This window comes from Stegodyphus dumicola, chromosome 2 (genome assembly GCF_044657685.1).
Source record: "Stegodyphus dumicola isolate Sdum_Otavi_A_Nest chromosome 2, ASM4465768v1".
In the NCBI taxonomy this organism is placed as follows: Eukaryota; Metazoa; Arthropoda; class Arachnida; order Araneae; family Eresidae; genus Stegodyphus; species Stegodyphus dumicola.
The window spans coordinates 275,898,084-275,925,440 of NC_140769.1; the positions used below are offsets into that span (position 1 = coordinate 275,898,084).

Genomic DNA, 27,357 nt, shown 5'->3' on the forward strand with positions numbered 1-27,357 from the left:
TAGAAGTAAGAATAAATATCCTCAGAATGTTTGACAACGAATGTCCTCAGGAATATATAGTATGAATATCCTCAGGAGGTGAAGCTGACGAAGTCCTCAAGACGTTTGAGAATCAACATCGTTAGAGCATCTTAGCGTATCCCGAGACATAGCGACTTAAGCAGGACATCCTCAGGATGTTAGATGTCCTCAGGCCATCTTAGAATCAATATACTCAGGATATCCTAATAATGTCCTGAGATATTGCGACTTAAATATGACCTCCTGAGGATATCCTGTGCTATACTGGAAAGATGCAAAGAATTATGATTAGTTTCCAGTGCTTGGTTTGTTTTATGTGATTATGGCAAAGCACACTAGGGCTATTTGCATAAAGGAAGGGATGCCTTCGTGGAGGACTTTCTAAGGGAAACTGGCTCGTATACACGTTTACACATGGGGAAAACCACGGAAACGCCCATGCAGCCACCCCGTTCGCAGGATTCGAACCTCAGACTGAACTACCAGTGTTAAGCGACTTTACCCCTCGATCGCTGGTGGGCTTTTCCTGGTGGGCTTAATGGAAAATGTGTGAGTAGATAAAAAGTAAGATAAAAAGTAAGATAAAAAGTTTGTTCATCACAAAATTTCTAAATCTACTTTTTGTGTGTATAACACGTTGTTTACTTTAAAAATGAAATGAGACAGTAAAATTTTGTAAGAAACTACAGTCATCTATATGTATATAAAAAAAATATACTTTTGCATTCTTTATGTCATAAATATACTTTTGCATTCTTTAGCTGCCTTTCTACATATATGTAGAAAGGCAGCTAAAGAATGCAAAAGTATATTTTTGCTCGGGACATAAAATAGGATAAATTTACAAAAAATACTATTAATAGATACTTTTTAGCTTAAAAAGTAAAGTATAAGGTATTTTCTCCCTCCATTCCGCATGCCTTCGTGTAGTGCTTTACAATCTATTAACATAGATGTATTTCTAAGCATAACGTTAAAAATTAAATGTTTTTATTCTAAATTTCCTAAGATATACACACGTTAATTTACACATTGGCGTGTTTTGAAATATGACATATTTGTTATACGCGGTAATAACGTCAAATGTGGTTTACGAACTTTGTTAAAATTATTTGAAATTATGAACGATTACTCTTCTTTTTTCGCTCGTGTACAATGAAAAAAATCTGATGTGTAGATCACATAACTTCCTTGTACGGATTATTAAATTATACTCATTTTTTCTTGCATTTCATTTAAACTTATTGGATTGAATTCAATTTATTTCGTCGATAGTGCATAAACCACAATAGAATAAATAATACGCTCTTTAAAATTCACTATATTTTGTTTACCACACCACTTAACAGCGTTATATTTCGTTCGTATTACAACACAGAAAGCACAAAATTTGTAGCATTTGAAGAATTGTCTAATCGTTGCCGCATATTCTATTCGAATACTATAATAAATCTAGAACAATGTTCAAAAGAAATTAAGCAAGCAAAACAAACAAACAAAAAAAAAAAAAAAAAAAAAAAAAAAAAAAAACGTTTTTCGCAGACGATTCAGTATTTCGCATTCAATTAATTCAGTTCTCACTTCGCGACAAGGCAAAAATACATAAAACCTCAAAACATCTATAATAAAAATTACGAAGTAAATCTTAAACACTTTCCTCGAAAGAATTCCAGAAAGGATTAAGCATGATTTAATTCGCAATAATAAATGAAGGCGTTATATTTGTTGTTGCGAAACTTAGTCTCTCTAGATTGGCAACAAATCTACTATTCTGCTGTTTCAAATATAAACAAATATGTCCGCCATGTTATTTAAAAATTAGGCTTAACCGCACTTAAACAGCTTTTAAATTGTTGATAATTCTACAAGTACTCCTTGCAGATTTCCTAAAGACATAAAAACCTTAACGGGAAGATAAGAACAACATAATTCAATTACTTTTAAAGCAAAAAATGCATAATTTACAAACATATAAGAGTAAAGAAACTGTCACTGAGCCGGGTAACAGAGCGGATATATATATAAATATATTTATATAAGTTTGTGCGGCCGATTGCAACCAAAATACAAGGTGCATATCTACATGTTATAGCAGTCATATATACAAATTTTTAACCTATAAAGATATAAAAATAAATAATTTCTGAGGCTACTCATTTTTGAGTTATGCGAGATACGTACGTACGTACGTGTACGTACATACAGACATCACGAAAATTTCTCTTCAGAATTCATTTTATAGCAGTTTTATAATTTTTTTTGGAAGAAAAGAGTCTTTTATTATGTTCTTACGTACAGATGTCACGCAAAAACATCGTTAAATTGCATTCGATAGCGGTCAAAATGGATATTTTCTTTGAAATATGATACCCGAAATGTGTCGCGATTACAATATTCCCTTTTTTACTTCGCACAACAAAGTAAAAAAGAGCATATCTTTAGAATTTCCGATTCTTACACGCTGGAGATAAATTTTTTTTTTTTCCCTTCCAGTGTTGCCATTGCTCGCTTCGAAATCTTTGAGTTTCTTAAACAAAAACCCATAAATGCTTTACAAAATATGAAATAGATAACAAAAAAAAATTCCAAGTTCCAAATTTGAGCTTCCAGATGCCCATAGTCGGTTGTAGACGTACGTTATTCAAAACTGGATGGCTCTAGGTATAATTGTTTGATCATAATGCGAAAAATATGCATACATTTATGCATATTTTTTATTATTTAATTTCTTTAAATATAATACAGGTTGATAATATTTGGTGGCAACAATTCGTAAAGTGAAACGTCGTTTATAGTGAAACACCACAAAAGGCCAAACGAAATTAATAGCTCATCCAGGCTAACGCCCTTTGGACTAATAATAATTTTGGACGAATAAAAGCATCTAACCTTTAATGCGGTCTTCCGGCTAATATACTTCAAAATTTGCAATTTTTGATGTCATTTTCAACTTGTCTCGAGGCATCGGTTAAGGGGACTCATACACCTTAAACCTCTCATGATCTTCGAATATGTGACTGTTGCAAGAATTGGGATAATTTATTTATTTTAAAAGCAATTACTTCCAATTTTTTACAGCTGACTACATAATATAACTGCTTTGGAAACTAGTAACCAGAAAGTTTGTGTTGCCACAAATATTTTTGTCATTTAATCCGCTTTGTGACAAAATATTTCGCCGTGTTTCCACCTTGCGCGCATGATATTTTAAAAATGGCTAATGGTACATACTTGAAATTGGATGGAATTTTTTATATGGGCACTATTTTCTAACTGAACCAACAATCTGATGAATATTTTAATATTGAAAAATTTTATGGGCGAAAACATTAAAATTTTTTTAATAAAACACATTTTATAAACTCAACTCCAAATAAAATAAAAATTTAACATGAAATTCTTAGAATTTTAGGTTTACAGTACTTTCCAAATGTTATAAAAGCTATACATTAAATAGGGAATTAAATTTTGGAAACAGAATGTTTTAAACTGTGCGCGCAAGCTGGAAACATGACGAAAAATGCTGTCACAAAGCGGATTAAATTATAAAAGTATTTGTGGCAACACAAGTTGGAAACATGACGAAAAATGTTGTCACAAAGCGGATTAAATTATAAAAATATTTGTGGCAACACAAACTTTCTGATGACTATTTCAGAAAGCAGTTATATTTTGTAGTCAGCTGTAAAAAGTTGGTAATAATTGCTTTTAAAATAAATAAGTTATCCCAATTCTTGCAACAGTCACCTATTCGAACATCTTATGGGTTTTAAGGTGTATAAATTAGAACAATTCCAGCAAATAAGTTCAAATAAAGTGTGCAGCAAAGAATTAGTAGACCCTAGAAGGAAGTTCTGTGGTCCGCACATGAGATTTTTTTAAAAGCTCATTTCTTTCTTGCAGAAATGCCAAAACTTCTTGCAGTTTTGAAAAACCAACCTAATACATACAATATAGAATAATACGACTTGCTTAATAAAACAATAACAGAATCCATAATTTAAGTAACATAACTTTTCGCTCTGTATGTTTTTTAGTCCAAAGGGATTTGAATCCCGAAGGACTATTAGTTTCGTTTTGGCATTTCGCGTCGGACGGATAAATGTCGGTTCACTTTTCAAACTGTTGCCATAAAATGTTAGAGTCCTGCATTATATTTGAAGAAATTAAATAATGAAAATCTGCGTAAATGTATGTATATTTCTCACATTGTCATAAAATAACGGTACATAGAGTCATCGAATTTTGAATAACGTAATCCTCCAACGAATATGAGCATGTGGAAGACCCAATTTGAAATTTGAAATTTGTTTTATGATCGATTTCCTATTTTTTAAAACTTTGACGAATTTTTGATTAACAAACTCAAGGATTTCAAAGCGAGCAATGGCAACGTTGTGCAGAAAAAACATTTTTATCTCCAGCGCGTGAGTCTCTCTATCGGAAATTCTAAAGATATGCTCGTTTTAAAACTATTTTGCGATATTGCTGTTGCACTGGATCTTATGGTTTAAGTGCGAGGAACATGATATTTAATAAAGAAAGGTAACACACAAAATGTTAAAAAAAAAAAAAAAACGCCCCTTTGGAGGTAATTTAAAATCTGAAACATTTCAGATTTTTTTTTTTTTTTTTTTTCATTTGGCTGCTAAAGAAAAGTAACTTTGAGTAATAAATTACACAAAGGCAGTAACATTTATATGAGCAGTAAATTTTTCTTTCTGGGGGATCTGTGCTGTCTGTGATTGGTCAGCAGCAGAGTGTTGCTGCTCCCTGCGGTCCTTGTTAGCATTATAGAGTCTCAAGAATTCCTTACAAAAGAGTCACCTGGGCAAGAAGAAAAAGACGGTAGCAAAATTATTTCGGAAAGAGATGTCAAAGCACGCAGTTATCATTCTTTTCCTGGAGATCGGGTTATTTTTGTTATCCAGCGATGGTAGGAAGATTCCGAAGATAACTCGAAAAAATCTTTTCCACAAAGAGGTAAGTAAATTTCCATTTCCGCTGTACTTTTGCTACTCATAAATTACATTAATTAAGCTTGGGTAGTTGTACGAATAGATCGTAATTAATAAATCAATTAATAAGATAATAAATAAATAAAATAAATTAACAAATAAACAATTAAATAAATAAAATTAATTAATTAATTAATTAATTAAAATTAATAAATCAAAATTAATAAATAAATAAAATAATCAAAATAAATAAATAAAGAAAATAAAATCTGAAAGCCTTCAGATTTTAAATTACATCCAAAGAGCCTTTTTTTTAACGTTTTGTGTGTTACCTTTATTTATTAAATATCCTGCTCTTTGCACTTAAACCATAAAATTCAGTTCAACAGCAATGTCGCAAAATAGTTTTAAAACGAGCATATCTTTAGAATTTCCGATACAGAGACTCACGCGCTGGAGATAAAAATGTTTTTTCTGCACAACGTTGCCATTGCTCGCTTTGAAATCCTTGAGTTTGTTAATCAAAAATTCGTCAAAGTTTTATCAAAATAGGAAATCCATCATAAAACAAATTTCAAATTTCAAATTGGGTCTTCCACATGCTCATGTTCGTTGGAGGATTACGTTATTCAAAATTCGATGACTCTATGTACCGTTGTTTTATCACAATACGAGAAATATACATACATTTATGCAGATTTTTCATTATTTAATTTCTTCAAATATAATGCAGGACTCTAACATTTTGTGGCAACAGTTTGAAAAGTGAACCGACATTTATCCGTCCGACGCAAAATGTCAAAACGAAAGTAATAGTCCTTCGGGATTCAAATCCCTTTGGACTAATAATTAAATAAATAAATAAAATTAATTAATTAATTAATTAATTAATTAAAATTAATAAATCAAAATTAATAAATAAATAAAATAATCAAAATAAATAAAGAAATAAAAATTACATCCAAATTACATTAAATTAAATTACGTCCAAAGAGGCGTTTTTTTAACGTTTTGTGTGTTACCTTTATTTATTAAATATCCTGCTCTTTGCACTTAAACCATAAAATTCAGTTCAACAGCAATGTCGCAAAATAGTTTTAAAATGAGCCTATCTTCAGAATTTCCGATACACAGCCTCGCGCGCTGGAGATATTTTTTTTTCCTGTGCAGTGTTGCCATTGCTCGCCTTGAAATCGTTGAGTTTCTTAATTAAAAACTCATAAATGCTTTACGAAATATGAAATCGATAATAAAACAAATTCCAAATTTCGGCTTCCAGATGCTCATTTTCGGGTGGAGACATACGTTACTCAAAATAAGATGGCTCTAGGTAGCGTTGTTTTATCACAATGCGAGAATGATACATACATTAATGCAGGTTTTTCATTCTTTAATTTTTTTAAGTATAGTACAGGGCAATAATATCTGGTGGCAAAAATTTGAAAAGTGAAACGCTGCAAAATCCTAAAACGAAATTAACAGCTTTTCTGATTAGAGCCAAATCAAAATTTTGATTTGATTTGGACAAAATTTTGATAAAAAAAACCGCCAAATCAAAATTGCCAAAATTTTCAATTATATTGCCAAAATACCACATTGCCAAAATTTAAAATTTTTGATTTACTGAACAATTTTGAATTTCCGATACACAGTTCCGCGCACTGGAGACAAAAATCCCCCCCCCCCCCCGTAGAGTGTTGCCATTGCTCGCTTTTAAATCCTCGAGTTTGTTAATAAAAAATTAGTTAATGTTTTACAAAATATAAAATCGATAATGAAATAAATTCTAAATTTCAAATTTGGGCTTCCATATGAACATTTACATACATTTATGCAGATTTTTCATTATTTAATTTTATCAAATATAATGCAGGACTCTAACATCATTTGGTGGCAACGATTTGAAAAGTGAAATGGACATTCAGAGTGATTCTGACGGAAAATCGCAAAACGGAAGCATTAGTCCTTAAGGGACAAAGCCCCTTTGGACTAATAAAGTAAAGTAAAACTGAATAGGAATAAAATGTTGTTATTTGATATCAATTTTTCACTATTTTATTAAATATTTTTGTGCTGATTAAAAAAAATGACGCTAAAAATCGCCGTGTTGTTTTACGCGTTCAAACCCTGTTGTCTACAGATAAGCTCATTCTAAAAAAGAAACAAGAAATCGGGTTATTTTTTATAGCCATGGGCACCTTAAATAACGAATCTTAAATTAATTTGTTTTGTTATCTGTTTAATATTTTGTAAAACGTTAACCAATTTTCGATTAACAAACTCAACGATTTCGAAGCGAACAATAGCAACACTGTATGAAAAGAAAATAAAGAAATTAAATTAAAAAAGTATTACGTATAAGAAAATTACCATAAAATAAGCTATATCCTTTAATATTAATTATCCTAATAAATAAATTAACCAACTTTTCGTTGCCTTCTCTCAACAAACGCCCAGTATCCAAGAGAAACATTAAATTTAAAAACTGCACAGAATTATCGTTCTCATTTTTGCAAGTGGCAACAGTGCTGATTTTCAACAGACAGCAGTACAGTATACAAATGAATGAAAAACTGTTGCCAAAAAAACATTTCTAAAAGAATGAAACTATTCAAAATGATGCGATAAAATCGAAAAGATAACATAAAAAAAAAAATCTGATTCGCATTTTGCAAAAATTGATTCGAGGTGCACTGGCTCTTGTCTAGATGCATCTATGTACAAAATTTCGTAGCCCTGGGTCTATGAGCTTACGTGCAGTACGAACAAAAGCACACAGACTCTTTCTTTTATTATATGTAGAGATTTCATATTTTGTAAAACTTTAAGGAATTTTTGATTAATGAACTCTAGGATTTCAAAGCGAGCAGTGCCAACGTTGCACGAGGAAAAAAAAAAAAAAAAAAACTGAAATGTTTCAGATTTTAAATTACGTCCAAAGGGGCGTTTTTTAACATTTTGTGTGTTACCTTTCTTTATTAAATATCATGTTCCTCGCACTTAAACCATAAGATCCACTGCAACAGCAATATCGCAAAATAGTTTTAAAACGAGCCTATCTTTAGAATTTCCGATACAGAGACTCACACGCTGGAGATAAAAATGTTTTTTCTGCACAACGTTGCCATTGCTCGCTTTGAAATCCTTGAGTTTGTTAATCAAAAATTCGTCAAAGTTTTAAAAAATAGGAAATCGATCATAAAACAAATTTCAAATTTCAAATTTGGTCTTCCACATGCTCATATTCGTTGGAGGATTACGTTATTCAAAATTCGATGACTCTATGTACCGTTATTTTATGACAATGTGAGAAATATACATACATTTACGCAGATTTTCATTATTTAATTTCTTCAAATATAATGCAGGACTCTAACATTTTATGGCAACAGTTTGAAAAGTGAACCGACATTTATCCGTCCGACGCAAAATGCCAAAACGAAACTAATAGTCCTTCGGGATTCAAATCCCTTTGGACTAAAAAAAAAATTCTAGCGCGCGAGACTGTGTATCCGGAAATTCTAAATATATGCTCATTTAAAAATTATTTTACGATATTGCTGTTGAACTGAATTTTATGGTTTAAGTGCGAAGAACGTGATATTTAATAGATAAATGTAACACGCAAAATGTTAAAAAAACGCCCCTTTGGACGTAATTTAAAATCTGAACCCTTTCAGATTTTCTTTTTTAAGTTTAATCAATAATTTTTAATATTCTTTTCAAAGTGTTTACCTCTTTTGGTAATTGGATTCGTGTCCTGTATATTACAAACTTAAGCCACTCCAGAAAAATATTGCTCTCAGGAAAATAAAAATAAAAAAAAAAAAAAAAAAAAATCTGAAATTTTTCAGATTTTAAATTACGTCCAAAGGGGCGTTTTTTTAACGTTTTGAGTGTTACCTTTATTTATTAAATATCACGTTCTTTGCACTTAAACCATAAAATTCAGTTCAAGAGCAATATCGCAAAATAATGTTAAATTAAGCATATCTTTAGAATTTCCGATATACACAGTCTCGCGAGCTGGAGATAAAAGTATTTTTTTTTTCTATATAACGTTGCCATTTCTCGCTTTTAAAGCATTGAGTTTGTAAATCAAAAATTCGTTAAAGTTTTACAAAATATAAAATTTATAATAAAACAAATTCCAAATTTTTGATTTCAGATGCCCATATTCGTAGTAGGATTTCGTCATTCAAAATTTGATGGCTCTATGTACCATTGTTTTATCACAATGCGAGAAATAGACAATCATTTATGCAGATTTTTCATTATTTAATTTCTTCAAATATAATGCAGGACTCTAACATTTTGTGGCAACAGTTTGAAAAGTGAACCGACGTTTATGAGTCCGACGCAAAATGCCAAAACGAAAGCAATAGTTCTTCGGGACTGAAATCCCTTTGGACTAAAAAAAAAAAACCGCGCAGCTTTGACTTGAATAATATATTTCTTTTTATTAAATACGTGTGTAAGTGTCAACTTAGCTGAAATTTGCGATGAAATAATAATCATAGAAAAATTTTTTCCCCAACATTTGTCCTCCCCGCTTTAAAATGGTTTTATTTCATTGTAAGATATTATGTTCTATATTAGGGGTCCTAATCATAGTTCATATTTTCAAGAGGGAAATGCGGTCAATCTGACTTGATAAAAAATAATCTACGTCTAAAGAAATGTATGTGTATTTTTCCAGTTTCGGAAAGTGGTAGGAATGATCAGCGGGCAAAGATGAAAGGGATGCATGAAACAAAAAATTTCGAGAACCACTGTTCTGTATCTTTAATTTATGTATGACTAATGTTTAAACTAGTTATCTTATCATACTTAGCTAAAGCTTTCTATGTATCATACTGAAATCTGCATACCAGTTTGATCAGATTCAAGTTTTTTAATCTTATGATTTACATACTGTTTGATTAAAAAAATTCTGTAAATTTAATGTTAAACACCTCAGAGTGTTTGACTGTCATCGGAAATTTTCAGATTACGAAAAATTTTTTTAGCTTTGTTTTATATTTTATTTTTAAATAGGCTGGTTTAAAGTCAGATTAGTAATTTAATTTCTTGAAAGAACGTCTCCTTAAATATATCCTTCTCTTGTTGTAACAGTTATAGGAAAGATAATAATAAAGAACGACTTTTTGAAGAAACTATTAAAAAAATTTTCACGTAAAGTCTTTTGTACTGTTCATTTCCAAGAAAACGTTTCCCTTTTGCTTTTAAATCCGTATTCGAAGTGTTAATTTTTGCAAATGTAGTTCTGCAATGTAGTTTTTCGTTTTCCACGGGAAAAATATAGAACAAAATTGGTTCTTCCCCCCCCCCTAAATGATAAAATGCATCTGGTGAAGTTTGCTTAAAAACACTAATTTTTAGTCCAAAGGGACTTGAGTCCCGAAGGACTATTACTTTCGTTTTGGCATTTTGCGTCGGACGGATAAATGTCGGTTCACTTTTCAAACTGTTGCCATAAAATGTTAGAGTCCTGCATTATATTTGAAGAAATTAAATAATGAAAATCTGCGTAAATGTATGTATATTTCTCACATTGTCATAAAATAACGGTACATAGAGTCATCGAATTTTGAATAACGTAATCCTCCAACGAATATGAGCATGTGGAAGACCAAATTTGAAATTTGAAATTTGTTTTATGATCGATTTCCTATTTTTTAAAACTTTGACGAATTTTTGATTAACAAACTCAAGGATTTCAAAGCGAGCAATGGCAACGTTGTGCAGAAAAAACATTTTTATCTCCAGCGTGTGAGTCTCTGTATCGGAAATTCTAAAGATAGGCTCGTTTTAAAACTATTTTGCGATATTGCTGTTGCACTGGATCTTATGGTTTAAGTGCGAGGAACATGATATTTAATAAAGAAAGGTAACACACAAAATGTTAAAAAACGCCCCTTTGGACGTAATTTAAAATCTGAAACATTTCAGATTTTTGTTTTTGTTTTTATTAATTTTATTTTCTTTTTTTTTTTTTTTCTTTTTTTCTTTTTTTTTTTTTTTTTTAAGCTCAGACTTAAATGCGCTGTATCACTTTTGAAATTGTTGCCACCAAATACTATCGAACTGTGTTATATTTCAAGAAATTAAATAATAAAGAATCTGCATGTATGTATTTTTGTTTCTTATGTTGTGATAAAACAACGGTGCATAGAGCCATCCCATATTGAATAACATAATCCTCTTAATATTGAATATTGCATTGAGCACCTGGAAGCCTGAAATTGAAATTTCAAATTTGTTTTTTCGTCTGTGTCATATTTTGTAAAACTTTAACGAATTTTTGAGTAAAAAACGCAACAGTTTCGAAGCGAACAGTGGCAACACTGTATGAAATAAAACATTTTTATCTCCAGCGCGTGAGACTGTCCATCGGAAATTCTAACGATATGCTGTGGCTTCAAGATGTTATTTACTTATTTATTTTTTTTACACAGAACATGCTAATTCTTTTCAATATTTAACTCAGCATATTTGTGTTTTTTCTGAACCTTAAGTGCAGTACTTTGTAATTGAAATTTGCCATTTAAAAAAAAAGTATTTCTTAGCTCTATATTAGACTGCTGAACAATTAAACAATATATGTTAAATTAAGAAATATGTTTGATATGTTCTCTAATCTTACTCTTTTAAAAGCGGTTCTAGAAATGTTGAACTTCTAATTAGAATAATTTCTCGTATTGCATTTTAGCATTAGAAATGATAACAATGCAAATTATTTTATACATTTAAACAGTGTACAGCAACTATTTTGTTTTCATGATTGTCTTTAATTTGGTACTAAAATAGCATATTACATATCATTGCTTTTTGTAGCTTCTATGTCATGCATGATATTTTCGAGTTAAAATTTGAAAAATAATTTAAATAAATCTGAAAGGTTTCAGATTTTAACTGCCGGTCAAAAGGGTTTGTTAAGTTTTTTTGCGCTCTCGCTGACGTCGCAGTTTACCTTTCTCTTGTTACATTCCCTCCTACTAACCCCTCTTTTTTTGCCTTTTTAGCTTTATTATCAAGCATCATTTTCTTCGAACTTATGTCATATACAGTTCAATAGCAAAATTACAAATAATCTTAAAGCAACATAGCAATATATGTTTAGAATTCCCAATGCGGTTTAAAGTGTTGGCATATGTTTATCTGCCTCCCCCCCCAGCAGTATTTTCTCAGTTGATCATATAAATGTACATGTTCTTACTAAAGTGGCTCTTTTTTTTTTCCCCGTCTTTTTACTGTTAATGTTTTATGTGTTTACTTTATTTATTCGAAAAACGTAAATTTTCTAAACCTTTTATTATTTTTATAATATATCCATGCAAAAATTGCGCCGATAATGATTTTACTGGGACAACACTTATAACATCTTTAGATGAAGATCTAATATTCTGCAGCATAAAAACATATGCAGAATTAGCAGCTTTTTCACAATTATATGCCATTCCTATTATATTTCCACCTCTGAAATCTACGAATGGCTGGATGTGAATTTCGTCAACCAGTAAAGTGACATACAGTGTCTCACAAAAGTGATGGGACACTTGTGCTTTACAAAAGGAAACTGTAGTAAAATAAATTAAGAAAAATGTAAAAATTTTTTGTGGGTGTGTTTCATACTTAAATTTAGTAACAATTATTACATAACATACATTTTCTCAAAATATTAAAATATTAATTTAATAAAAATATAATTGTTTAGAAAGGAGCAAAAAATGGCGCAAAAAATGGCTCACTTACGTGATGGGACACTTACTTTTCCATCAAATATTTATCCAAAAATTTTACTTTTTAAAAGGTTTTAATATTTTGTTGGATTTCCTTTTCCTTTTAAAACATGATTTAATCTTCTTGGGATGGATTCGACTAATTTTTTTTTTTTTTTTTTTTTTTTTTTTGATTTCTGGAGTGATTTTACCCCATTCTTCTTGAAGCACCGATTTTAATTGTTGTTTTGAAGAAATGGTGTGTTTGCGAATTCTTGATTCCAATTTTTGCCAAATATTCTCTATGGGATTTAAGTCTGGAGATTGTGGTGGTGTTTTTATTATTTCAGGACAGTTATACAGCAGCCAGAGTCTAACGTTCAAAGCAATGTGCTTGGGGTCATTGTCCTGGTAGAATTTAAAATCGTTATGAAGGTTCAATTTTCGTGCTGAAGATTTCAAATTTTGATTTAAAATGTCAATATACTTGTACCGATCCATTATACTGTCAATAAAAACAAGATTACCAACTCCAGCTGACGACATACACCCCCATACCATAACTCCTCCTCCACCCTGTTTTACTGTTGGCACCAAGTTCTGTTTACGAAATTCTTCCCTGGGTTTTCTCCACACCAAGATTCTACAGTCAGAACCAAATATATTAAATTTACTCTCATCAGCAAATATAACTTCATTCCAGTAATCAGAATTCTTATTTATGTTGGATTTTGCGAAAGCCAGTCTGAGTTTTCTATTCTTTTCACTTACGAAGAATTTTTTCCTGGCTGCTCTACCGTCATATCCAGCAGATCGAATTACTTTTCTAATAGTCTCAGGATTAACAATTACTCCATATAATGCTTGTAAATCAGCAGAAACTTTAGGAGCACTCATTCTTGGATTTTTTTTTTTTTTTTTTTTTTTTTTTTTTTTTTTTTTTTTTAATGTTTCGAACAATAATTCGCTTTATTCCATTGGATATCTTTGATGGTCGGCCAGGTCTTCTTTTATCCTGAATCATATGATTCTTTTTATATCGTTTAATGATATTGAAAACTGTTGAATGACTCAAGTTATCTGTTTCAGCAGTTTTTATTACAGATTTTCCACGTTCAATATGCAAATTAATAACTAATTTTCGAACTTCAGGCAAAGTTTCTTTTCGTTTAGCATTCATGGCTGCACAGAGCTACAAAAACACAAAAATTCCAAAACAAACTGAAGAGAAAGACTGCAAACGATTTTATAAATTATTGCCAATTGCCTTTGAGTAAAAATAAAAACCCCCAAAAATATTTTTATTGTAGTACATAGTAGTATCTAATGGTGTCCCATCACTTATGTGAGCCATTTTTTGCTCCGTTCTAAACAATTGTATTTTTATTAAATTAATATTTTAATATTTTGAGAAAATGTATGTTATGTAATAATTGTTACTAAATTTAAGTATGAAACACACCCACAAAAAATGTTTACATGTTTTTTTAATTTATTTTATTACTGTTTCCTTTTGTAAAGCACAAGTGTCCCATCACTTTTGTGAGACACTGTATTTATCGTTTTAGTCTAAAAAGCGGATTTTTTCCTTAGAATAATTCAGGAAATTTTTAGGAGTTTGCTCCACTTTATGATCAAGATTATATTCAGAATACAATATTTTCAATGTAGGAGGATGTGGCAAAGTAACCAATGCCGTATTTCTTAAAAATTTATAGCAATGTGGAGAAATTGAAAACATCAAACTTGATAATATTAACAGATCAGAACTATACCTATTATTATTAGTTGCATTTACTTTCATTCGTACTTGTTTTAATGGAACTTCTATTTCCTTCCCTTTTTTTCATCGTTTCAAATCTTTCTCATGAAAATGTAATTCACAGACCTAAATCCCCGCAAATGTAAACATAAACTAATTTTAAAGTAATAAAAGTAGAATTTCTAATAATGCAATTTATACTTTAACAAAACAGGTAATAGCAAGCATATGTGTGTTTGTTTCCACTAGGGAGGGGGGGGGGAGAAAAGGATTCTTAGTGACATAACTTTTAATAATATTTGAATTTTCATGCATTAGGAATTTAAATTATTTCTTATTTGACGCAAAACTGTGCACTTTATATTACAATTTAAAAAACCATAAGCATATTTATTGCTTTCACAATTTCTTAAAAAAAGCTTTTAATACCAAAATATATTAAATATTAGGTTAAATAATTTCAGTTTCTGCCATATACGTATGAAGTTAAAAGTTCCAAACTGTTCGCGGGATATGAACCTTGGACCGAACTACCTGTGATCAGGGGCTTTACCGCTCGGCCGCTGGGCGGGCCAGAATTCTTGTACTAAAGTCTTTTCTGTATGTAGTTTTCGTTACTAGATATCTAAACGTTTGAGAAGACAGCAAGTATTTGCAAGTTATTAGTCCAAAGGGCGTTAGCCTGGAAGGCCTATTAATTTCTTTTTGGCATTTTGCGTCGGTTCACTATAAATGTCGATTCACTTTTCAAATTGTTGCCACCAAATATTACAGCCCTGTATTATATTTAAAGAAATTAAATAATAAAGAATCAGCATAAATGTATATATATTTTTGCATTGTGATAAAACAACGGTACCTAGAGCGATCAAAATAACGTAATCCTTCACGGAATAAGGAATTTGGAATTTGAGTTTTGTTTTAATATTCATTGCATATTTCGTAAAGCATTTATGAGTTTTTGATTAAGAAACTCCGATTTGAAAGTGATCAATTGCAACATGGTACGGGAAAAAAAAAAAAAAAAAAAAAAAAAAAAAAAAAAAAAAAAATTATACCTAGCGCGAGAGACTGTGTATCGGAAATTCTAAAGATAGGCTCATTTTAAAATTATTTTGCGATATTGCTGTTGAACAGAATTTTATGGTTTGAGTGCGTGGAACATCATCTTTAATAAATAATGGCAACACACAGAACGTTAAAAAACGCAATCGGAAAACATTAAAATTCTGATAAAATTAAAATGTTTTTTCATGAATATTAAAGATTGCTTTTGTGTTCTACTTATTTTAAATTCGAATTTTTTTAGTCAGAAAGGCAAGGAACTCAAAAGTATACTTCATTGACAATGTAAATATTTTATCAAAAAGCAAGGAAATATTATAGAAAACAGATATAGTTAAACGCTTATCCAGTTTACAGCGCATATTTTTAATCAGGTACATTTAAAGAAAATATAACCTCTTTTTTGCAGTTTTTTATAGCAAAGAGCTTTTCTTAGCTTCCTTCAGCGCTGGAACAAAGAAGAATGATTAAGTGTTATTTGTTCAGCCTCGCAACATGAGTTTTCCAGGAACACTACATGGGACATTATCAACAAAAATTTAAAAAAATAATCATGTCTCATATTTCCGCTAATTTACCGGTAATTAGAATCTTCATATCTCAACTGTTCATAACCGGAATGCTTTTTTTTTTAGCAATAAATTCCAGCAATGCATTCTTTAATTTGATTACGATGGCGCAATGTAAAAATCCAACTGGGAAATTCCTTTTTTGGGGGTGGGAGGGGGAGGTAATCATGAATCATGAATATTTTGCAGGTTGATGACCTGCAGCAGAAATGCATACCCAAGAAGAGAGAACTCCCCATATTCTAAACCAGGATTTTTTTCAATTGTGGGTCGCCAAAAATTTTAGCACTTTTATTGTATTTAGCACTTTTATATTTCTTTAAATTATTATTATCATTTTACAGTTACCAAATATTTTTACACAATGTGTCTGAACATAGATAATGATAAGGTAATACAGACAAAGAAAAAAACGAAAACGTTTCGAAGCATTCTTTTAATAATATAAACGTTCATTTTTCTTGCTTTGCACGTGACGCTGCAATTTGGTCTGTTAATTAATTAAAATGTTCACATTGTTCTATGTCTTAAAATTGGAAATTAAAGTTAATGACCTAAAACTGCAATAGTATATTACAGTACAAGTGAAAAAATTGACAGTTTTACTCACACGTGTGTCGGATTTGCGCAATACTTATGAGGTCCCACAAAATTTTTGTAAATATTATGGGGTCCTGGGAATTGCGAAGAAATCTTCGTGATAAAAAGTGGTCGCGACTAAAAAAAGTTTAAGAAACCCTGTTCTAAGCTGATTTCAAACAATGAGATTATTATGAATCAAAATTGTTTGAAACTTTAAACTTCCCGGCATGGTTCCGCTACGTAGACGATATTTTTACTCTGTTTGAAGGTAATAAAAATGATTTAAATAAAGTTCTTTCAGCAATTAATTCTATTGATCCTGCTATTCAGTTCACTTTTGAACATGAGACTTGCAATTCTCTTCCGTTTCTCGACATTCTGGTCACACGTAACACATCCAACTTCAGTACTACGGTTTACCGTAAACCTTCATCGGTTTGCCTTCCACCACACTTTAAGGTGGTCTACTACAGCAGCATTACAATACTAAAAATTTTTTTACACGCAGAATCGCTAATTAAGAAACTATGTTGCGTGCAATTTGGCAGAAATATAAAGCAATAGGTCAGTTTTCGAATCACAATGTTAGAATCAGGTTTGAAATGAAATTTACTTAAATATTATATTTTAAAAAAATTAGTTTGAAATACGTAATTTTAATGTGTAGTTTGGAAAGCCATCAATAGATGGCGCTACGAGTTAAAATTTAACATTGTAATCTTATTTCTGCAAAAATTCACGAAGTAATTGATTTTGATATCAGTTATAAATCATATTTTTTTCTAAATAATATTTAGAAGCGTTTCATATATTCCTTTATACACAGTTTTCACTAAACATTGTCAGCTGTCAGCAGAATGACGTTTACGGCAACCCTATTGCATTGCTATTCCGCACTCGTTTTGTTTACATTTATTTGTACTGTGGTCAGTTTGCAAAATATATGCGAAAATATCAAGGACGACCGAAAAAACATCCTGGTTTTAATAAAAGATCCAGAATTCAGCGTAAACGTCGAGCTCAAGAAAAAAATATGAAATTAAATTCCCGAGATGTGGAAGATTCCGAACAAGCGGATGTTTTCGAAAGGTGAGAAATAATTTATTCTTTATATCGACTACCCCGTGTTTATGATTTCGTAGTAAGTTAATTCCGAAGTAAAATATGCGTATTTTTTTTATTGAAGGTCAGAAATTATTGATACAACTGCATCTGTGTCAAAGGAGAATCATTGCCCGGATGATTTTTTTACAAAGTAAGTTTTTTTTTTTTTTTTTTTTTTTTTTGTATATGTGTGTATGAGGGGATGCTAATAATTGTTCAATTCTGTTATAAGAATTTATTCCTCCATTCACACTAAATTGTTGGGAAATATTGAAAGGGTAAATTCCAATTCACAAGGAATTGCTGAAATAATTGAATCTTTTCAAAAGTATGAGCATGTTCTTGCGATCTAAATTGAATTCACCATCATTACATGTATTATTGGAAATTTTATAGTCATACGTTTGCTACGAAATGCTTTGTCAGTTACCTATGGTATATTTTAACAGGTGTATGCACATTTATTCATGTGCTCGCTGTTCAACTTGCTTTTTTTTATTATGTCATTTACTTGGATGTTAAAACTTTCTTTTAGCGTTGGAACATTTTATGATCATTTAGTAAAATTTATATATAAATATATATTATTGCTTGTTTATTTATGGTTCTGTGTATTTGTCATGTATGCATGTTGTGAAGTGTAGTTTTTGAAAAATATGTCACAAATGTTAAATTCCACCAAAAGCTGAATTGAATTGATATTGGGATGCAGGTAATTAGAAAATATCTGCTGTGTATTTTGAGCGTAAACCAAACTAGTGCCAAGAATGGGACCAATACGCTCAGGCTTGCTTAGCCTTTTTGCCATTGTCCAAATTGAATTATCTCCAGTATAAAGGGAGTGAATGCTTTCTCTGTATAACATTAAAATATCCGTCTGATCAAAAATCTACCAATAAGAAACTTTTCATATGTTATGTGACAGACTTTCTGCAAACAGAAGTCCTCAGCTCTGTTCTTGTACATGTTTTTTAATTGTGGTTCAGATGTGTACTTCTCAAAGGAATTCTTCTCATAGGAAGATTATCTGAACATTTAAAAACTATATTCTGCTTTTAGGGGCCTAATATTTTATGCCCCTAAAAATAATATTGAAATTTCTAAAATGTTGAAAAATATGTCATCTGGATTCTGTACAAAAAATATAATCCCCTTTTTCATTTCTGCATTTGCAATTCCTGCATTTTCTTTATTCCTACATTTTTTAATTGGAAGGAATTTTATTCGCAGAGCCCTCTAATTTATTCTTACAAATCATGTAGTAATGTACCATTTTAGATAGATATAAATAACACATTTTGTAATTTTTCTAAACTGTGGTTATACAGCATGATATAATAGCTACACAGGGTATGGCGAAACAGTATACAGCAATATCTGTCGCACTGTCTGAGATGGGTGGTAGTCATACATAGCTTAATGCTTAAATTTGTTATGTGTTATTTATTTATTCATGTTTTTTTTTTTTTTTTTTAATTATGTTATAGCAGTTTATTTCTTTCATTCTTAGGTCCGGAAGTGAAAAATTTGACTTCTACGCCAGAAGTTACAGCTAATGTTCCTAAGACAAACCAGGCTTTCCTGAGGTAAGTTGGTTTATTTTTAAAATAGATATTAGCTGTGCATGATATTACAGTTACTTAATTATGGTTAACTAATTATGTATTAATTTAGAAGTCAAGCAACCAAAATCAGCGTTATATTTTCAAATAGTGAATATTTCAAAATATGATGCTGATTTTTGTTGCTTGACTCTCAAATTAATACTTGGTCGGTGTGTTATTGTATCTTAATTAAACTAATTATGGTTCTTTTCTTCTCAGTTCTGATCTGGACATTTCAGTTATTGACTCTGACGTAGAAGGTAGAAATACAAGCTCTCTTTTGGGGTAAATATGTATTTCTCTATGCCAAAATTAAAATGTCATTATTTATGTTTTTCTTTTATGGTGTTACATTATGTTGTTTACATACTGATAGCTATTAAAACTGTTAAATATAATATTGTAGCTATCAAAAAGAGGGGGATGAATTTGATTTGTACCAAATTTGGACGTTTTGCATGAAAGAACTTGAAAATAAAAGATTTTTTTAAAAATATATTCATTGAAATCAGTGAAATTTTCAGTTGGGACACTGAAGCAAATGAAAATATTTTGGGGTTTGATTCTTTTGATGGGAGCCTCATCAATAAGCCTACTATCTTTTTTAAATATTGCTTCTTTTTCATTGTTTTCATGATGTTTTATGTTCCCTTCATGAAAGAGATTTTTAATAATTTAAATTTTGTTAATAAAATATAACAAAATGAAATCTGTGATTATGTGGCTGTTATTTTTTCCATATATATTTATTTGAGGAAAACCACAAATTTTATTATTTTACAGAATTTTTAAGAAAAATATAAGGATAAAATTTTTTAAATAATTCTGATTACTACCTTTGCTTTCCTCTCATAATGTGCCTCAAATTAGAGCAATTAGACAACAAATTTAAGTCGTGATCTTTTTTTTCCAAGTTTTTTTTTAGGCTTAGGAGTATAAATTGCTTATCCCCACAAGACAGTGCATCTTCTTAGTATGCAATCCTAAGGCTCCGTTCACATGATGGTATAAATGTCATAGACGCATAATCATAAGGCACAAAATGTGGGAGTTCCATTCACACCTGCGAGAGAGGGTCTAAGCCATAGCCAAGCTAAATTTGTGCATGCATGTATGTGTCTACAGCTTTCTCTCTCAATAGGTTTTATGTATATGCTCTGATTGGCCGACTCTTATATCAAGTCGGCACAAAGTTGAAAACTTCAAGCTTAATGCCCAAACTAGTTTTTGTGACATAGCAAGGTCTGACTACAAAGCGTTGTTAGTTGGGAATTATGACATTTATACAACGGCTTGAATAGAGCCTTAGAAAGCCATTTGGTAACTGAGTTATCCACCATGAAAGAGTTATTCTTGCCCCTCTGAATTCAGTGTTTACTGGAACACGAACATTTTATACTCAGGTGTAGAGGCCCTTCATGTGAAACCTCCGGCACACAAAGTAGTGACTAATATTGCACGAGCAAATGACACTGCGAGCATGGAAGCAGCAGTTGTGAAGATGACTCATCTTCTTGTAGTAATATACTGGTAATCCAGTGTATTATTATTGTTAATTTATTTGCTATCTGTTGCCTAAATTTCCTAAACCTAATTGCGAATGGGCTGCCTGCATGGGCGTTTGCATGGTTTTCCCCGTTTATATGAGCCATTTCCCTTAGAAAGTCCTCCATGAAAGCATTCCTCCTCTTAGGAAGATCAAGTGCTTTGCTGTCATCAAATAAGCCAAATTTAAACCTAATTTGTAATATTTATATATATTAATTATATATATGTATATATATTGTATATATATATATTTTAGCTTGGAGTCTGAGCCTCTTCAGGAGAACCTTAATGATGAATTTCTGTGTCCTGATTCACCTTTAATTATCGAAAGGGAAGATCGACGAAAGGCAAATCCATTACCATCTGGCAGAACAATTTGCAATATGTCTTTTGTAATAGTGCAGGCTAGGACATTAGAGCAACATTCCCTAAATTGTAAATTTGGAGGATCATTTATTTTTAACAAAGTGATTCGACGTGGTCTTGTCACTACATATAACTATGTATGTGATAAAATTTTATGTGGGGAAATGGCAACAATTTGTTCTGATATGGAGAAAAGCAGCCTAAATCAGCTTGCAGTATTAGGTGCGTTATCTACTGGCAGTGGATTTTCACAAGAGGAGGAAAAGTTTAGCATCATGGAAATTCCGTATATGAGCAACTCGACCTTTGCTTCTTGTGAGCGAACTACTGGCAAAATAATACAGGGATGTGCACAGGAAACTATGTGTGCTGCTATAGAAGAGGAGAAAAGGCAGGCAGAACTTCGCAATGATAAAGATAATGATGGTTATCACTGTATAACTGTCATTGTTGATGGAGGTTGGTGTAAAAGAAGCTATGGGCATGGTTACAATGCTTCAAGTGGCATATCTGTTATTATAGGCATGGTCACCCAGAAAATTTTGTTTGTTGGAATTCGCAACAAAGTGTGCCTTATATGCAGTGCTATTGAAGATGGCAAGATGCCAAATAAAGTGCACCTTTGTTGGCGAAATTGGAATGGGCCTTCTACAGGTATGGAAAGCAGTGCCATTGTGGAAGGTCTGAATTATCTCCAGTGTGTTCACAAAATACGTTGTACTCGACTTGTTGGAGATGGAGATGCTAACACAATGGCCAAAGTGAAAGAAAGCGTTTCATATGGAGGACGGGTGATCAAAGTAGAATGTGCTAACCATGCTGTTCGAAGATATCGCAGAGCTCTTGAGAAACTTCAGCAAAATACTGCGCGCTTCCCAGGGGCTAAAGGAATTGCTGCCCGTAAATTGCTGAAAATTAAAATGCCACTGTTAGTCAGAAATGCTAGAGTAGCTATAAAAGCTCATGCTTTACCTAGCCATTATCAGCACACACAAGAAGCTATTGATGCATTAGTATCTGACTTGAGAAATGGGCCACATCATATATTTGGCAAGCATGATGCTTGTAGTGCTTTTTGTGCAAAGAAAGGTGCAGAGTTGGACAGCACATACAATGAAATTTTTTCCTCGGGTATGTTGCAAGCTATTGAAGCAGAAGTGGGAAGAGTACTGATATAGTGTATGCCATATGGTTTTATTGAATTTTTTACTGATTTCTGCATTATTAATGAGCAATTTTTTCCAGTTTATTGTTTCTGAGATCACAAACTTGGAATATATATTCAAAAGTAGTGGTTCCTCTCACTGCTGCTGAAGAATGTGACCTTGATTTCTTCAAACACCTTAAAATGCTTGCTCATAACGATTTCCTGCAGAAGCAAAAATGAGCATCCAGAGATGAAAGTTTCCAAACTCTTCAAAGCAAGCGGATAGCATTGAACAGCAACCTGGGGATGATGAAAGTCATAAAATCTGGTGACCCGACAGGCAAGAAAATTTAAATGATGATAGCTGCTATAAGTCGATCGGCGGAAGTTCAGATTCCGGCAATGAGCCAAGAAGAAATAAAACTATTTGTCACCAGCCAGAAAGAGTAAGGAAAGTGTCTGCTAACATGAGAATGAAGGTTTTTGATGCTGCAAAAAAGCTGATGGAAATAGAAATGCCAGTACCCAGCCTGACATTCCCCCCCCCCGGGGGTTGACGTAGAGAACTCTGCGAAGCTACTGGCTAGGATCTGTATCTAGGCAGTCTCGGATTCTGCTACACCAAACAAGTGGCTTGCATTAATCCTATCACAATTCAGGACTCCTGATTCAGCTGGAAGGACATCCATACAATGATATTTGAGAAGAAGACATACAAAATTGAGTATTGTGGAAAGATGATTGCTTATATCTTGAACGTGGATGATCCACTTGTCTACAAAACTCATAACCATTCTAAAAAATAAGGACATCAAATTTCAGTGCATCCTGCTCTCACAAGAGAGAAAGGTGATCATTAGAAGCCTTCCCAGCTCCACATGTTAATGCTGCCTCATGTTGCATAATATAATAATACACACACTGGCCAATCAATAAGAAACCTTTCAGATTTTCATCTGAATGCATGCTAGGGATGAAATATCCAAATTTTTTCTATGATGTGGATTATACTTGGTTAAAATGCCAGTATAAGTAAGGTGTAAGAGTGCTTTTCATGATGAATGAAGTAAAAAGGCGGCAGATCGTTCACCATTTGAAAAAGGGGCTTATTGTTGGTGCACATTTAGTGGGGGCATCGATTTCGAATCCTTCTCTAAAAAATGTAACTGCAGTTCGAGCATAGTTTTCAAAGACAGTGATCGGCGGTATCTCCGATGAATTGTACGGCAGAACACGGATTCAACTATCACAAATCGTCAACCAAGGCTCTTCCCAACAAATTTCAGCTAGAACTATGCGCAGCGAATTGCAGAGGGATAGGAATGCATAGTTTTGGTGCCTGTAAGAAAATCACTCAGTTCTGCCGACATGCAAGACTTCATTTTCAGTGGTGTCGAGAAAAGACACTGGACATCTGAGGATTGGAAATGGGTAATGTGGTGGGATATTACATTATGTATTACATATTAAACATAAGTTATGGGTTACCTCATAACTACAGAAGGTTCCTGTTCGCTGCCAGAAAAGGTTGAAGTAATCTGCAATGTAAATTACCGACAATACATGAGCTTTGTTCATTTATGGGCATGATAAAATTTTATCGATGCTTTTTGAAAAATGCTGCAGAAACTCAAGGAGTCATACACGAAATGTTAAAGGGTGATAAAAAAAGATCATTGTAAAGTTCCATGCACAGATGAAGGTGTTTAGTGTATTTAATTATGGCAAAGCACACTAGGGCTATCTGCCTAAGAGAAGGGATGCCTTCGTGGAGGACTTTCTAAGGGAAACTGGCTCATATACACGTTACACATGGGGAAAACCACGAAAACGCCCATGCAGCCAGTACGTTCGCGGGATTCGAACCTCGGACCGAACTACCACTGTTCAGCGATTTTACCGCTCTGCCGCTGGTAGGCCTGCACAGATGAAGGAATTCACCAGTTTGAGAAGTGCAAATCTGATTTAGTCAATGGTGCCCTTTTGTGTTTCCCAATGGATTACCCTTTGTGTGCAGATACATCAGACTTTCCTATAGGATCAGTATTGCAGCAATTGGAAGAACAAGAACAAGACTGAAAACCTATTGTGTTCTACTCTAAAACATTAAATAATGCACAGAAGGTTTATAGTACCTATGACAGAGAATTCTTAGGAATATATCTTTCTGTCAAGCATTTTAAACATGTATCGGAAGGACGCAAATTCATCATACTTACTGATCACAAGCCACTGTCATATGCATAGAAGCAAAAGAATGGGAAGGCATAACCCAGACAACAACACCAACTTCAGTATATATCGGAATTTTCAACTGATATTCAGCATATTGATGCCAAAGAAAATTTAGTTGCAGTTGAAGTAGTCTCAGTTACTGGCTATGAAGCAGTAGCAGATGCTCAAGAATATAATGAAGAATTGCAACATTTAATGACAGGTAGTGCTTCACTGAAATTTAAATCATCTACATTAGCATTTTGGAAAACATTAAGATGTGACAGCTCAACAACCAGTATCAGGCCTTTTATTTCAAAGCAATTTAGACAACAAATGTTTCATCAAATTCATAATTTTGCTCCTCTGGTATCAGGACAACTGTCAACGAGATGACTGAAAAATTTATCTTTCCAAATATAAAGAAAGAAATTCACGAATAGACTTAAAGTCCTGTTAATTGTCAAAGGAGCAAAGTCAACAGGCATACAAAATCTAAAATAGCCGAGTTCCAAGCACCTCATGCTAGATTAAGTATTGTGCAAGTTGACCTGATTGGGCCATTACCACCATCTGCTGGTAGGACGTATTATCTGACATTTATTGACCATTTTTCCTGTTAGGGAGAAGTAGTTTCTTTACCAGATATCACAAGAGAAATGGTTGTCAAAGCATTTTACAATCATTGGATTAGCAGATTTGTTGTGCCTAGTTCCATAATCTCAGATCAAGGAAGACAGTTTGAGTCGCAGCCTTTCAAGAGCCTTGCAAAAGTATGTGGTGCTAAAGTTTTACGTTCCACTCCATACCACCCACATTGCAGTGGGAAAATTGAGCAGTTTCTCAGAACTTAAAAAAATGCAATAAAGGCTCACAGCAACATCAGATGGACAGAAATCCTTCTAGGATTCAGAGTTGCAATATGTCCTGATACTAATCACTCTGTAGCTCAAATGGTATATTTTATGCAAATAAGGTTACCATGTGAGTTTTTCGACTACCTACCACTAAAACTAAACCTGAACCATTTGTAACAAATTTACTGTCTTTTATGGATCAGCACCAGTTTATCAACTGCTAACAAACATAAAATATTTATGCATAAAGACTTGAGATCATGTTCTCATGTGTTTGTGAGAACTGATCGTGTGAAAAAGGCACTTGAATTTGCTTATTGAGGGACCATTTTTTTGTGGTGAAAAAATATGATAAATATTTCCGAGTCTTAATTAAGGACAGACAAGTTAACATTTCATTGACAGACTGAAACCAGCTTATTTGTTACTTTCGAACAAATTACTAGAAACAGTGACTAAAAATAAAAAACCATTTCACATTTCATGTACCCAAAATTCTGATATTGTACCTAACGTCAAATCTATTATTCTAGATGGTATGAAAATCAGAAAATGTGTTGGATTTAAGGACTAATGTTTTGTATATTTTGCTATACTTCATCATCTTCTAAATATTAGTAAATATATATCTGCATTAGTGATAATCAGCTGTGAGCACATAGTGCACCATCTGCGACTCATTTGGGTATAAACTATGCTAGTGATTATAATGTCCTTGCTTTTTCCCATATGCCATATGTTGCATGAAATTTTGTTATATGAATCTAGCTTCCTGTGAGGAATTTCTGTGATCTTTCTAGTATGTATGGTCAAGAATTAGGCTTGTGATATACTGTCATGATTTTGCCCACATGTTCCCTGAATATACTACCATTTCCTTAGGAAGACTTCCAAGAAGAATACTGTTGTGAGTTCTAAGCCTAACTATGGTTTGGAACTGTTTATAATGAATTATTGGGATTCTGCACATGTAATGTGGATGCAATTCTATTTCCATTTAGAAGATTTTCTGCAAAGGCAATGCTTTAGCTGTGAGATAATTCTGTTTTGGAAATAAAACTGATATTTATTTAGATTTGTGGTATTTATAAGGCAGTTTATCAATAGCAGGTAGCATCTTGCCTCTTTGCTTTGATCAGGGCCTGTGCAACCAGTGGTAGTCAAAATTTTATAATTTAGCAGAGGGCACTGAGCAGCAAAATTTAGAGGCAAAAAAATGTTCAGAACTTACGAAGACATCAGCCAGCAGAATTTAGGATATGCAAAGATTGCACTGAGTGGCAATAGTGCCATATGTTACATTTGCTATCTGCATTATTAATTTGTGAAACAATTTCAGCTGCTTGAAAATGCATTTTTCTGTTAGAAATTTGTATTTCTTGCAATTTCTTTTTTTTGGGGGGGGTCGAGAATATGGTGTTAAAAATATTTTATCATTTTCTTTTTTTTTTTTTTCTTTTCAGGTGAAAATTTTGTGCATGATTTGGCTTTCATTGAGACGTCTCTGGGTCAGGAGTTACTAAGGAAGAGAAACTTACATGCAGGTTGAAGGATGCAGTGTCAAATGTATAAGGAATATAAAAGATGCTGTATATTAGTATAAGTTTGAATAACCATAATAAAAAAATTTCTTGAAAATTGTGTTTTTTCTGCGAGTTATTAAAATTGGAAATAATTAATTACAATATTTATGAAAATTTTCGAAAATAAAAATACAAGTAGTATTTAAAAAGTACTGCAAAACTCATTTTTAAGTAGAAAAATTATTCTCAGATGAAATTCTTTATGCAAAAGGATTCGATTATGCAAAAGGACTTTTTTAGTATTTGAAAGGTTCAT

At 32.2% G+C, this 27,357-nt stretch overlaps 1 protein-coding gene and 1 long non-coding RNA gene across 2 annotated transcripts in view; both read left to right on the top strand.

The window, feature by feature from the left end:
- Positions 1–4,762: 4,762 nt before the first annotated feature.
- LOC118203313 (chymotrypsinogen B-like) overlaps positions 4,763–27,357 on the top strand; it is a 76,147-nt gene continuing 53,552 nt past the window's right edge. Inside the window, exon 1 of the mRNA XM_085810365.1 lies at positions 4,763–5,004. Within this exon, the coding sequence (XP_085666491.1) occupies positions 4,894–5,004 (111 nt within the window). The 5' untranslated portion in view covers positions 4,763–4,893. The remainder of the gene's footprint in view (positions 5,005–27,357) is intronic.
- LOC118203314 (uncharacterized) lies at positions 17,138–27,156 on the top strand. Its single transcript, XR_015039897.1, has 5 exons — positions 17,138–17,767; positions 17,865–17,933; positions 19,293–19,368; positions 19,606–19,671; positions 26,982–27,156. It is a non-coding gene; the product is annotated as an uncharacterized LOC118203314 (long non-coding RNA).